Genomic DNA, 15,746 nt, shown 5'->3' with positions numbered 1-15,746 from the left:
TGTATAAAAATTTGCATATCCAGAGATTTATTAGTGCATTACTGAGGATAACAACTAAGAAAGGTTTTACGCATCCTTTTCCTTGCTTTGCTGTGTCTGGTATCATATAAAATTCATAAAGGATGTAATATACTTCAGATCAACCCTATGACTGGACTTCAGAAAGACATTTAGTGGGGAATCTGGGTACAAAAATGCAAATTGTCACAAAGAAACTGCATTATGAAGATCCAAGAAATTTCTTGTCCCCAGGCTAAAAAGTAGTTGAACATCCTAGGAACATCTTCAATAATATTTCATTGTTTCATCTCAATAATTTCATTATTTGCTATTTGGCAAAAGTTGCTTTACATATTCAACTGTTTAATTTTTTATCAAAAGAATTTTTGTGAACATAGTTGGCTACTTTACTTTTAAATAATTATTTTTGTCTTAAGAAGTAAAGCAGTACAAAAATAACAAACTTAGACCAAGCCCTCATTTTGAAATTTTTAACACTTATAATAAGCAGAATGCCTTAGTTTATCTTAATGTGTCAAAGATACCGGTAATATAGACAAGAATGGAAAAGGAGAAGGAGACTAATGACACAGTTGATTTACAAGAAAACAACTTCAAAATCAACAGCAGAGTCAATGTTTGTGTCAATCACTAAACCACATCACATTTCTTTGCTTCATAATGGATGTCTATGTGTGCAGTCATCCACTTCTAGTTGTTCTTAAATCAAACAGCTGAAATCTGCTCTTTCTGTAGATGAAACTTTGACTGACATTTTTCACATCAGATGCTTTTCGAGTCACTTTGTGGTTATATCAGATACTCTTGCAAACTGCAGCATCTAAACCAGGCACGCATCAATTTTCCTGTCAGCAAAGTTTGTGCTATTACACGGATATCTATGCTGGTCTAAATATATTTGCCTGCAAGCCCAATATTCTTATTTTCACAAGATTTTAATCTTTCAGAAATGCATATGTTCTGAGATTTTCTCTTCTTTTCCCATAGGGCTTAATAGTTCAACTTCTGAGAGCAATAAACTGTGTCCCTATGCAATACATCATTTTTTTCAAAGTGAATGCCCTTAAGCTGTCCTGCCAATATGGGGCACGTGTTTAGTGGGTCTCGAGATAAGAAAATGTGTTCTTGTAATTAAAGAAAACTGCAAATAATTAAACATGTAGGAAAGGGGAAATATATGGGACATTCTTCAAAGTGTAAATAAACTTTATACTTTGTTAGGTAATGACAGAATGAACAAGTTCCCCAGCCAAGCTATTATATTTTACAGACCAATTAGCATTGGTCATATAAAAGCATCTTCACAGACACATCAGTATCAGTAACAACAAATTTGGATTTAGCAAGTATTTAGTAGTCTCTATGGGTCTTCTGTCATGATTCCCTGAAAACAAAAGTACTTTCAGAAATTGGAAAGTATTTTTTTAACTACCAGAGCTAATGACTGCTTGGAAACTGTGTTAGGCTCTTCGTATAATTCCTTCTTCACACAGAAAACTCTCTAGATTTATGGTGCTTTCAACCAAGCCACCCACTCTATTTGAATATGTTGGCTAAAATCCAGATGATTGCTTTCACTGCTATTTATCCACTCCGACAGTGGAATACAGGGCTTGCAGGCTTCCTAATGCATTAAGCATTTTCAGGACCAGTTTCTGGCAGTGAAGACAGCTAGCATGGAATGGCCTATATCCATACTATTAAATATATCCTTTAGCCTCTCAAACAGGGAGATATTATTCAAATTTCCTATTATGAACGGTTGCTTGCCCACACTATCTCCTGGACATGCTTGATAATTATCTAGTTGGCAAGCTCATGAAATATGTTAGAGACTATTTCAACAATTTAACTGCACAAACACATGAGTTCTTGTGTCTGGGAAGGTTCTCTGGTTCTATTTAATTTACCAAAACAGACAGTCACAGAGGGCATCACTAAAGTAATTGACAGTTTTTTCAGTACCTTCCCATAATTTCAGAGATTATAAATTGATTTACCCTGCAGCAAAATGAGGAAAACAGACAGATACCACTAGGCTGGTTTAAATACTTTATTTGTACTCATAATGAATGGACTCGAGATCAATAATTCAATAGTTCAATTATTTTGACAGTTATGTTTGTGAGGGAAACTAATTAGGAATAAAGTGCTCTCTGCCAGCAATTGCAGTTTTCTTAGCAGAACGGTATGACAACAGCGGGTTGCAAACCCTTGCTGGAGACAGAAAACTTAAAGTAACACCTACGGGAATTGCTAATCATTGCAATGATCTTTATTCCCAGTAGGTTCTTGCTCATCTCAAACTTAGATATTTATTTCTAGTTCACATGTCTGTTGGGGAGTGATTGGAATTTTTTTTGCAATCTTTGCACTGTCACTGAAATTATAAATCAAGATAATTTATGATTGGAAGTTCTGCATCCTTACTAAAAGTACTTAATTAAGAGTTATGTTTTGTTTATTTTATTTTATTTTAATGTTTATTACCATACTTATGTTAGTAAAAGGTAAGATGTTCTCCAAATGTTTACAGAGAATTTAAAAAATACTTCAAAAATGCTATGTTATACTAGTCTTCATATATAGCTTGGTAGGTTTCGAATAAGGAGGTTTGTTTTATATACTATCCAATGAGTTTTCATCAATATTCAAATACCAAAAGTCTTCCAGTCAGCAGTTATCCTTCTAGCCCCTTTTCTTATGGCTTGAATCAATTAGATTTTACTTTTTTGTTACCCTTCCAGGCATTAGTCATGATCTGAAATGAAAATGTTCCAACGTAAAATGTTCATAGGGGCACTCAGTCATTTGCTGCTATTTCTGGAAAATTTCTAAGTACTCTGGTAAGGCACATTTGCCTAGTAACATGAAAGCTTCATTAGCTCAAGAGTGAGATAAATTACATTATGAATATCACATTCATGCAAAGTTTCATTCTGGCAGCTGTATCTGTGATGGTAAGTGATATAGTAAGGTATAAAAGGGTTCTATTTTCCCCAAACCAAACAAGATACTTGACAAAATATTGTACTTGTTAATTAATTGACAAAATTAATTAATTGATCTTTTTTATTTATTTGATAGAGATTTTGCTTACTGATTTGTAATTTGCTAATGTTATATAAGACAGCAGAGTTAGTTTCTTATAAGTAATAAAAATGTTTTCCATTTGATTTTTAATCTGGGCAGCAAAGCCCTCATGTTAACAAAAGAAAATAACTTTATTATAAAAGGGAGATTATTATACTATCATTAACTTCCCAAAGTATAACAATTTAAATGAAATTTATAATGCAGTGTAGTAAAGCTATCCAACTTTCCAAACCTGCCAGAAAAGCATAAACCTCCAAAGGAAGCAATGAAAGATTTCTTCTCTGGCTACCAAAACCAGCGTGCTGAATGCTAATCTCTTCTTTAATTGCAAAATTTAGGGAAAGGAGACAGGATCTTTCTTTTAATAATGCTGATATATACCTGGAGTAGATCAATTAACTGTCTGCTGTACTTTAAAAATTATATGTGATCAGAATTCTCAGTTTTGATCAGGGTACATTCCAAGTTCTTGTTTAATTTCATTGTAGTTCAATTTGTATACAAAGCTCTAGAATTCTGCTAATGGAATATGTGTGTGCATCTGTCTAAAATTCAATAAATTTAGTTCTTAAACTGGACCATATGTCAGAGAAGCCTGAGTTTCCCACTAATTTCCTCAGGAATATAGTGGTATACTGTATAAGTCATAGTCAGTCATCCCAACATCTGCAACTTCAGGCAACACATTTCTATTTGTAAAATTAAAATGTTCCATCTTACAATAATATGGTTGTTTGCTTTCACTACATTTGGGAAGATATTCCTGAACCTCAGGCTTCTGATGATCAATTTTAAAAAAAAAAAAAAAAAAAAGCTGGCAAACAAATATAAGCTTTGCATTTTGAAAACCCAGGTAAACTATATCAAAGATATTTCTATGCTTTCTAAGACCATCAAAAAATTCTTGGTTTCCGAGATAAGATTTCTTTTACAAAAACCATATCGTCATTTCCTCAGTACATCTCAGTATATCGTATTTATCCATGCTTTCACTAGCGCTACACTTTGTTACAGTTTTCACAGTGGGCATCCAGCATGCAGTTCCTTATATGTCCATGAAAGACTTAAAAGATCTGGATCCTGAAGTGCACAGATATCTAGACAGTTTTAAAAGAACAGTTAGTTACACACAACTTTTGATTGTTCAGCCATCTCATCTTTGTATTCATTCAGGACTGCTGGGTGAATGCTGTCTAGCACTGGTGACTTGCTGTTCACCTTGCCTGTATATGCCATCACCCCTATCAATGGCACTTCAGTTTGACAGAGATATTCCGATGAGTTCCCCAAAACAAAGAATGTTGTGAATGTTAAGTTTGCACGGGTACAAGAGAGAAACAAATAAATCAGTGGGAATGATATATGCATTAATTCACTAAACATATTAAAAAAAAAAACAAACACCTTTCAGTTCAGGAAAATCCCGAGTTGCAAACTGGAGAGGTACTTAAAGGAAATATCAGATACATTTATCAGGTCCTAACACTCTTCCCTAGGATTCTGCACTTTTGTCGCTGTGAGGAACACAATATCAAGCAAGACGGATCTTTGATTTGACCCAGTAACAGTCCCTTTTACATCCTTCTGCCCTTCTCTCCATTAATTTTCATCCCTTTTCTTTTTGGCTCTTAGAAGACTGAATGACAGTGAAAAATTTTGCTCATCATTGTTGACTTTATGCAAAGGTGAAACTAGACACAGATTATTGTCTCCCCATGGGTAACAGCAAAATACAGGAAGGCTAGTACAATAGAAGCCACTGCAGCCTAGCTCCAGGCACTGTTTTTCATACCGTCCTTTGCATCTTTTTGACAAATGGAGTATCTAGTGTGATATTAGTATCTAGATCAAATACCTAAATGAATGGATATTTTTTAGTTATTTTGCAAAGATGCTTGAAGGGTGAAGATTTTTAAAAATTTGTTTTCTTTTTTAAGCACTTTCTTTCTTTGGAACCAAAAAAAATCACAATTTTGTTAGATACCTGTATGGTTAGACAAAAGCATTAATTGTGGTCGCAATAATTACAAAAGTATTTAACATGTTGCAGTTCACATTCCTTCTGCCTAAATGAACTTCACTACCTCCTGACTCCACATAAGAGGTAGACTAGGCTGAAGATTATTCCACTTGACAAATAGAGTATTATTCCAGAAGAAGCTTGCACGCTACACAGGGACATAATTCCAGTGCTTTCCAGTAGTTCTAATTTAGGTCCACACTGAGATAACATTTTTGCAAATCAATTGGGATAATAATTTCAGTTAGATGATAGTATAAAACGAAGTTTAAGACTCTGCCTTTAACAATATTCTGATGTCCGGACAATTAATTTTTTCTTGTTTTGATCTCTGTATCGGTACTCATGGTGAAACCTGCAGTATCCAAAAAATCCAAATTCCTGATATCCACTGTGTTAGCATATAGTATGCTAACACACATGGAAGTAGAATCATAGAATCATAGAGTATCTGAAGTTGGAAGGGACCCATAAGGTTCACCAAGTCCAACTCCCTGCTCCTCACAGGACTACCTAAAACTAAACCATATGACTAAGAGCCTTGTCCAGACATGCCTTGAACTCTGACAGGCTTGGTACTGTGACCACTTGCCCAGGGAGCCTGTTCCAGTGATCAACCACCCTCTCAGTGAAGAGCCTTTCATAATGTCCCCCACTTGAGGAAGTTGTAGACTGTGATGAGGCCACCCCTCAGCTTTCTCTCCTCCAGTCTGAACAAACCACATGACCTCAGCCGCTCCTCCTAAGTTTTGCCCTTGAGACCTTTCACCATCTTCCTCAGCCTCCTCTGGACACACTCAAATAGTTTGATGTCCTTATACTGAGGCGCCCAAAACTGCACAGAGTACTTGAGGTGGGGCTGCACCGGTGCACTGTAGAGTGATACAATCACATCCCTTGACCAGCTAGCTATGCTGTGCTTGCTGCACCCCAGGACCTGGTTAGCCCTTTTGGCTGGCAGGGCACACTGTTGACTCATATTCAACTTCCCATCAACCCAAACCAAAGATCTCTTTCTATGGGCCTGGTCTCCAGCCTCTTGTCCCCCAATTTATACTTATAACCAGGATTGCCCCCATACCAGTTAGGTAATCCTGCACTTGCTTTTGTTAAATTTCATGTTTGGTGACTGCCCGGTTCTCTAGTCATAGAATCATAGAATCATAGAACCATTTTGGTTGGAAAAGACCTTTAAGATCATCAAGTCCAACCGTTAACATGGCACTACGAAGTTACCACTAAATCATGTCCCCAAGCACCACATCTACACATCTTTTAAATACCTCCAGGGATGTTAACTCAACCACTTCCCTGGGCAGCCTCTTCCAATGCCGGACAACCCTTTAGGTGATGAAATTATTCATACTATCCAATCTAAACCTCCCCCTAGCAAAACTTGAGGCCACTTCCTCTTGTCCTATCACCTGTTATGTGGGAGAAGAGACCAACCCCGACCTCGCTACAACCTCCTTTCAGGCAGTTGTGGAGAGTGATAAGGTCTCCCCTTAGCCTCCTTTTCTCCAGGCTAAACAACCCCAGTTCCCTCAGCTGCTCCTCATAGTCCTGCTCACCACGCTGTTCCTGATACAAGCCAGGCTGCTGTTTGCCTTCTTGGCCACCTGGGCACACTGCTGGCTCATATTCAGATGGCTGTTGACCAACACCCCCAGGAGATTTTCCACCAGGCAGCTTTCTAGCCACTCTTCCCTGTCCTGGACATGCTGCCTGATGGCACTCAAGATTATGTGCTCCACAACCTTTGCACCAAGGTAAGACTAACAGGCCTGTAATTTCCTGGATCTCCCTTATGGCACTTCTTGTAGATGGATGTCACGTTTGCTATCTTCCAGTCAACTGGGACCTCCATGGTTAGCCAGGATTGCTGATAAATGATGGAAAGTGGCTTGGTGAGAGCTTTCGCCAGCTCCCATCAGCTCTATGGGTGGATCTATCCAGCCCCATAGACTCGTGTGCATCTAAGTAATGTAGGAGTTTGCAACAGTCTATTCAGATCTCTCTGTAAGGCCTCTCCACCCCTGAGGGAATCCACAGTTCCTCCTAGTTTAGTGTCATCAGGAAACTTACTTAACCTACATTCAATTCCTGTGTCCAGATCATTTATAAAACCATTAAAGAGTACTGGCCCTAAAATTGAGCCCTGAGGAACCCCACTGGTGACTGTCGACCAGCCTGGTGTAACCCCATTTACTATAACTCTTTGAGTCTGACCCATCAGCCAATTGCTCACCCAACATATTATGGACTTGTCTAGTTATGTAATGTATGTTCCATCAGAAAAAAATAGTCCTAATGGGAAAAATAAACACACAATACTCAGAACTTTTTCCATACTTTTTTTTTCCCTAGGAAAATTATGCTCTTTTATAGTAAGACCTGGTAATCACCAAGGACAATATATAGTTGTACTTGCATACAAAAGTGGTCAAAAGTCCAAAAGATATCCCTTGTTGTGTGCTAGAAGGTGGACATTTAATGCAAATTGTTTAGAACTTAAATAAAGGCTATGTAAATACAGTTTTAATTTTCTGCTTAAGGAATAGTATTGTGAGTGTTGCATCATAATTTCTTTTTCTGGTTTGGATTCTTAAAGAATATTTTTCTTCTTCAATGTTAAAACAAATATTTGTGTCCATACGTGACTTGTTTGACTTTATGATTCTCACCTGTCAAAAGTGATCTTTATGGAATGTCCTGGTCTTGCTTCAATCACCCATTCACAGTTAAGTGAGTCCTTATAATATCCTGGCCACCCTGGTGGTAAGATAACACCACTTGATGCTGTCAAATGTCCACCACATGGTGCTGAAAGAAAAAAACATTTATACTTGTATCATACACAGTATTTCTAATAGTATATTATATATTCAAAGAACTTACTAAAATCGAATTTGAAAGCATAAAAAAAATAAGTTTAATATAAAATACAACTAAATTTTCTACATTATGTTATGAGCAGTTTTTTTCTTCAGAATCAAAAGTCCTGCAATGTATCTTATTATAGCTCATTACTCTATAGATATCTTAATACACAGAGCATGGCACTTGATTCTGCCAACCTTCCTTCTGTTGAAAAGCACATTATCTCATTAAAAAATAATGTATCATAATTTTTTAGTTCTAGCATGATTCCACATTTATATGGAAATATCAGAAAAATTGTTCCAAGTAATTTATAGTTAATTATTTTCATTGTACTGTGGCATCTAATACCATTCAGCTCAGTGGAACTGATTGTTGTAAATATTCCATTGAACCAAAGAATGGTTGAAATCGGAAAGAACCTCTGGAATTCCTCTAGTCAATTCCCTGCTCATTATAGTAGATTGCATAGGACCATATCCATTCAGGATCATGCCCTTCCTCCAAATGCAGACACTCCACAGCCTCTCTGGGCAACCTGTTACAGTGTTTGATCAGTCTCACAGTGGAAGATTTTTCCTTATGTTTAAACAGAATTTATTGCATTTCAGTTTGTGACCATTGCCTCTTGTCCTGTCACTGGACACCACTGAGAAGAGTCTGGCTCCATCTTCTTTACACTGTCCCATCAGGTATTTACATACATTGATAAGATCCCTCCTGAGCCCTGAGCTTTTTCTTCTCCAGTCTAGACAACCCCAGTTCTCTCAACCTCTTCTTGTATGACAGATGCTCCGAGTCCTTAATCATCTTTGTGACCCTTCACTGGACTCACTGCAGTACGTTCACATCTCTCTTGGACCGAGGATCCCAGGACTGCACACAGCATTCTCAACACAGCCTAAACAATGCTGAATAGAGGGGAAGGACCTGTCATTTCCTCTCAGCCTAATTCTACAGTCTGTCAAGGTCCCTCTGAACAGCAGCACAAGCATTTGGTGTATCAGCCACTCCTCCCAGTTTTACATCATCTGCAGACTTGCTCAGAGTGCACTCTGTCCCAGAATTCAGCTCATTGCTTAAGATTCTAAACAGTATTGGACTCGGTATTTTCCCCTAGGGTACAGTGCTACGGACTAGCCTTCAGTTAGATTCCATGCCACTGGCCACAACCCTATGAGCCCAACAGTTCCACCAGTTGTTAGTCCACATCAGTCCTCATTTCTCTAGCCCATACTTCATCAGTTTGTCTATGCGAATCTTCTATGATACATCTTCAAACACCTTACTAAAACTGAGATAAAAAATATACACCATGTTCCCTTCATCCATCAGGCCAGTCATCTCATTGCAGAAGGCTATCAGGTTGGTCAGGCATGATTTCCCCTTCATAAATCCATGCTGACTGCTCCCAGTCACCATATTGTTCTTCATTGTCTGGAAATGGTTTCAAGAATATTGCTGCATTGCCTTTCCAGCAATTGAGGTAAGACTTACAGTTCCTCAGATCCTCCTTCTTTCCTTTCCTGAAGATAGTAATTTGAATACTTCCAGCCCTCAGGAACGTCCTCAGATTAAATGAGCTTTCCAAGATGATTGAGAGTGGCCTTGCAATGTCATTGGCTGGCTTCCTCAGCACTCTTGAGTGCAGCCCCTCAGGCCCATTCCTGTATGTCAGGTTTGTTTAAATGTTCTCTAACTTGATCCTCCTCCATAAAAGGGAAAAAGTAATGCAAGAGGGCTATGTAAGTAACAGGGCTAGAAAGGAGTATTTTTCAGAGCAGGATCAGAGGACTCTGGTGCAGGATTAAACAGCAGCAGAAGTGACTGAACAAATTTTGAGAAACATGAGACCCTTAAAAAACTAAGCTGTGATAGCACAGGGCTTTGGAACAGTCTAAACCAGGAAGGCTTTCAAAGTCAACTAAATTTACCTTAGTATCATTTGTATTACCCTCAAGTACTCAGTGGTATCATTATCAGCAAATTCCATACTGCAGTGCAGGAAATCTTGTCACTTTTCTTCTGTTTCTCTAAGTAGTGACAAGCAAACCTATGATACTACATGGAAATGAAGTGTCCTGGTTCCGGCAGGGATGGGGTTAATTTTCCCAAGGAGCCAGCAGGGGACACAGGTATTCCCCATGTCACCCTTGTGACCACCTGAGAAACCTGAACATACAGAAGTCTACGGGACCTGACAAGATGCATCCCAGAGTCCTGATGGAATTGGCCGATGTAGTTGCCAAGACACTCTCCATCATATTTGAAAAGTCAAGGCAGTCAGGTGAAGTCCCCGGTGACTGGAACATTTCACCCATTTTTAAAAAGTGTAGAAAGGAGGACCCTGGGAACTACCTATCTGTCAGCCTCATGTCTGTGCCTGGGAAGATCATAGAACAGATTCTCCTAGAAACTATGCTAAGGCACATGGAGGACAGGGAGGTCATTCGGGACAGCCAGCATGGCTTCACCAAGGGCAAGTCCTGCCTGACCAACCTCATGGCCTTCTATGATGGAGTGACTATATCTGTGGACACGGGAAGAGCTATCGATGTTGTCTATCTAGATTTCTGTAAGGCTTTTGACACGGTACCCCACAACATCATTCTCTCGAAATTGGAGAGGTATGGATTTGATGGATGGACTCTTCTGTGGATGAGGAATTGGTTGGATGGTCGCATCCAGAGGGTAGTGGTCAATGGCTCAATGTCCAGATCCCACATTGGAATCCCACAGTGGGATTGAGCGCACCGTCAGCAAGTTTGCAGATGACACCAAGCTGAGTGGTGCGACTAAAATGCCTGAGGGACAAGATGTCATCCAGAGGGACCTGGACAGGCTTAAGAAGTGGTCCCATGCGAACCTTATGAGGGTCAACAAGGCCAAGTGCAAAGTCCTATACCTGGGTCGGGACAAACCCTGGTATCAATACAGGCTGGGGGGGTGAAGGGATTGAGAACAGCCCTGCTGAGTAGGACTTGGGGGTACTGGTGGATGAAAAGCTGCACATGAGCTTGACAATGTGTGCTCACAGCCCCCAGAAGGCCAACTGTATCCTGGGCTGCATCAAAAGAAGCATAGCCAGCAGGTCAAGGGAAGTGATTCTGCCCCTGTACTCTGCTTTTCTGAGACCCCGCTTGAAGTGCTCTGTCCAGCTCTGGAGCCCTCAACACAGGAAAGATGTGGACCTATTGGAGCAGGACCAAAGGAGGGCCATGAAGATGAACAGAGGCATGGAGCATCTCTCCTATGAGGACAGGCTGAGACAGTTGGGATTGTTCAGCCTGGGGAAAAGAAGGTTTTGGGGAGACCTTACTGTAGCCTTCCAGTACTTAAAGGGGTCTTATAATAAAGATGGGGACAAACTTTTTAGCATGGTTTTAAACTAAGAGAGAGTGGATTCAGACTAGATATAAGGAAGAAATTTTTTTGCAGTGAGGGTCAAACAGTGGCATGGGTCTCCCAGAGAGGTGGTAGATGCCCCATCCCAGGAAACATTCAAGGTCAGGTTGGATGGGGCTCTGAGCAACATGATCTAGTTGAAGATGTCCCTGCTCGTTGCAGGGGGGTTGGACTAGGTGATCTTTAAAGATCCCTTCCAACCCAAACTATTCTATGATTCTATGAATTTTTGAGGAGTGAATTAATATTCTTAGTTCTGATTCAATGTTTTCAACCAAAAAAAAAAGTTAACTCAGAGAGATTATCTGATTTCATTCATGACTTGAATTTATATGAGAATTTTTTTCCAGATTTAAGAAAGTGGGGAAAAAAAAGGCAACCCACAAAACATTAGGGCAAACTGATTTGCAAGGAAAATGACATTTACATAAATGTCATTCGGTGGTGCCCAGTGACAGGACAAGAGGTAACGGGCACAAACTTGAGTATAGGAAGTTCTACCTAAACATGAGGAGGAACTTCTTTACCTTGAGGGTGGCAGAACACTGGAACAGGCTGCCCAGGGAGGTGACGGAGTCTCCATCTCTGGAGACATTCAAAACCCACCTGGACGCGTTCCTGTGCAACCTGCTCTAAGGTGGCCCTGCTCTGGCCAGGGAGTTGGACTAGATGATCTCCAGAGGTCCCTTCCAACCCTATGATTCTATGATTCTACATCACATATGTATAGTTAATGAAGAATGAAATATATTCCATTGTGTTTTTTAAATTAATGTTTTTCATATTTAAAAAAAAGAACAACCAGAAGACTGTTGATCCTCACCTGATTCTAACACATCACTCTACCTCACGTGTTTCAGGTGTTGCTTATAGAGATTGTTAAGTATACAAAAACACAGAGCTGAGCAACAACAACAAAAAACAACAGTTTCTTAGAATCTCAGAAAATTAGAAGCAAATTAAATTATCTCTAAACTAAGTAGCAAGGATGCTTGCTCCATACTATAATCGAAACCCAGAAATTCCTTCAATTATCAGCTAGAAAGAGAATCCACATCAGAAAGGAACACACACTGAATGTAAAAGAACTATACTTTCTTCTATACCAAAGCAAACAATAGGCAAAATACTAAAAAAGAGTCTAATAGTTTAATCTTTTCCTCATTAAAAACTAGGTAAACATCCTGCAAGGTTCAAAGAAAGGATAAGTGAATGGTACTTATGTATTTTCTTAGAGTCATTTCTGTATTTGTTTATCATTTTTTTCTCAAAGTGCTCATCTTATATCCTTTATGTATGTGTTTGAGGAAATAAAATTACACAAGGATTACATTGAATACTTTATGAATTCTGTATAGAGTTTGAAAATGAGAAAACATCTTTTGCTGAAGAACCTCGCCCTACTCCCTGCTTTGGAGTGGGTTGGTTTTGCTCTAAGCAGAAAAACCTGCTCCACTGCATAACTCAGTACATGGCGTAATCAGGATAAGAAATCCTGCTAGTACAACATCTAGGTTCACATACTACTTCTACCAGGTTGCTAATATGTTTTTTCCAGTATCTCTAAATTTTCTTAGAAATGCACAGTCTTATGAGAACTGAGTGGTCAAATTGCTCAAATAAAAAAAAAACATAAAAATTATAGGATTCAGATCCTTAAGTTACTGTAATGACAATGAAATTAATGGAGGTGCGAGATTAACACCAATTAGAATGTTTGGATTAGTTTCTTCAAAAAAGTATAATTTAATTGACTGTCTGACTACATATTTATTGTTTACTAAAAGATATACAATTTTTTGATCATTACTTTTAGCAGACACACTCTAATTGTTTATTAAATACATCAATACATCTAATACATCTAATTGTTTATTAAATACATCAATATTAAGTATCAAGGAATTAGCCTAATTTTTTTTTTTCTCACTTTATTACATAATAAAGAGACATTTAATCCTAAGTATAGCTCATCGTAGCCTGTTTATTCACATAGGCAAGAACAAGCAAACACATTTGGAATTTTGGGGGTATATAATTAATATTAAACACAACTCTGATTTTCACTAGATTTCTTAGGAAAAAATGTACTGCAGGTTAATGTGTTACATACACAAATTCAAGTATACTTTTGTTCTGAGAAAACTAAAGGTGCAAATTTTTAACAGGACTTTTAAATAGGAACTTCACTTTTCTATGTAGTAGATAATCACATTCTTCAGTATGCTACAGCCAAAACTGTTATAACAGCTATAACTCACAACTGAGTAATGATGGTGACAATGAGAACTTGAAAAGAATAGCAACCAGATTTTTAGAATGCTAATTTATTCCCAGAATATAAAAGCAAGCTATCTTGTTTCTATTATTGCTCTCTCATTTGACTGGAAGAGTGTTGGAATAAGACAAATTAATAACTTCATCTAAAGCACTCTTATTTACGTGTGAAATGTAAAAAGTAAGCTAAATTTAAATAGTTTCATTATTCAAACTGTAGGTGCAAAGTAAAGATTGTGCCCTTACCTTCACAACGAGGGACAGTAGAGCTCCATACTACATTTCCATCTTGCATAATACACGTTATGGATTCAGAGCCTTGGGTCTTCACAAAGCCATCATCACAGTGAAAGGAAACAGAACTTCCCAGAAGGAATCTGTCTCCAAAACGCCTCCCATTTATAGGAATTCCTGGATCATGGCACTCATTCTGACCAAAGGCTGATAAAAACATAATAAAAATAATAGTAATAATAATAACAACAGTAACAACAACCACAACAGTAAGAATAAAGTAATAATAATAATATAAAAAACAACCTCCCTAAACAATGTGTCTTTTTTTTTTTGGAGGGGGGAATAACTTAAGTAACAAGATTACAATACAATTGAAAGTACAGCAAACACCTCAATAAAAAGTCACCATTAAATCCGACGACATTCATACACACAAATGCAACAGTTAAAATTCTGAAGCTTTTTAGTTATGTGAGGGTTAGATACACAGGAACACTTTGCTTTAATTTCCCTCTAAACAAAATCCAGCTGTTTGCCTCTAATGCAATGAGAAGTGTGGTTTCACATCGCAGCTAACCTGACAGAAATACAGGCTACTGCTAAAAAAACTATGGCCACTGCCTAGGGCAGACAGAGCAAACTCCCAGTGGGAAGCTCAGAGCAGTCTGCCTAGATCTAGTGGGGTGGCAACTCAGGGCGCAACCCACACCTCCATGTACATGTGTGATCTCATTGGAGGGTGGGTGTTCTCACCAGCATGTGGATCAGTGAGTTGCACAGAGCAGCAGTGTGGGTGCATGTAAAGCTAGGGCATCTCCATGCCTTTCAAGAGGTGCATTCAAGTAAGGGAACCCACTTCAAGGAAAAGGGGTGACTGCTTGAAACTCATATGTCCTGTGAGGGGAAGGTGTGTATGTAAATCTTGGCAGGACAGGATGAGGATGGATCAGAGTGGAAAGGTATTTCCAAATTTATACACGTTAAGAGAAACAAGTGGTATTCCCCAGGGCTCAGTATTGAGGCCTGTTCTGTTTAATATCTTTATCAACTATCTGGATGAGGGGATTGAGTGCACCCCCAGTAAGCTTGCAGACGACACCAAGTGGGGTGGGAGTGTTGATCTGATTGAGAGTAGGAAGGCTTTACAGAGGGATCTGGACAGGCTGGATCAATGGGCCGAGGTTCAATAAGGCCAAGTTCCCAGTCCTGCACTTGGGTCACAACAACCCCATGCAGCATTAAAGGCTTGGGGAAGAGTGGCTGGAAAGCTGCCTGGTGGAAAATCTCCTGGGGGTGTTGGTCAACAGCCATCTGAATATGAGCCAGCAGTGTGCCCAGGTGGCCAAGAAGGCAAACAGCAGCCTGGCTTCTATCAGGAACAGCGTGGTGAGCAGGACTATGAGGAGCAGCTGAGGGAACTGGGGTTGTTTAGCCTGGAGAAAAGGAGGCTAAGGGGAGACCTTATCACTCTCCACAACTGCCTGAAAGGAGGTTGTAGCGAGGTCGGGGTTGGTCTCTTCTCCCACGTAACAGGTGATAGGACAAGAGGAAATGGCCTCAAGTTTTGCTAGGGGGAGGTTTAGATTGGATAGTATGAATAATTTCATCACCTAAAGGGTTGTCTGGCATTGGAAGAGGCTGCCCAGGGAAGTGGTTAACATCCCTGGAGGTATTTAAAAGATGTGTAGATGTGGTGCTTGGGGACATGATTTAGTGGTAATTTCGTAGTGCCTTGTTAACGGTTGGACTTGGTGATCTTAAAGGTCTTTTCTAACCTAAAGAATCCTATGATTCTAAGATAAACTAGGCA

At 39.0% G+C, this 15,746-nt stretch overlaps 1 protein-coding gene across 1 annotated transcript in view; it reads right to left on the bottom strand.

The window, feature by feature from the left end:
- Positions 1–15,746, bottom strand: part of CSMD1 (CUB and Sushi multiple domains 1) — a gene marked incomplete at both ends in the record, with an annotated part of 1,228,645 nt that overhangs the window by 293,747 nt on the left and 919,152 nt on the right. The window contains 2 exons of the mRNA XM_082481062.1: positions 7,822–7,960; positions 13,946–14,140. Coding sequence (XP_082337188.1) covers positions 7,822–7,960; positions 13,946–14,140 — 334 coding nt within the window. The remainder of the gene's footprint in view (positions 1–7,821; positions 7,961–13,945; positions 14,141–15,746) is intronic.

Source organism: Vanellus vanellus, assembly GCF_965231255.1.
Source record: "Vanellus vanellus genome assembly, chromosome: 3".
In the NCBI taxonomy this organism is placed as follows: Eukaryota; Metazoa; Chordata; class Aves; order Charadriiformes; family Charadriidae; genus Vanellus; species Vanellus vanellus.
The sequence above is the reverse complement of the archived record's forward strand: the minus strand, read 5'-3'. Positions and strand labels throughout refer to the sequence as shown.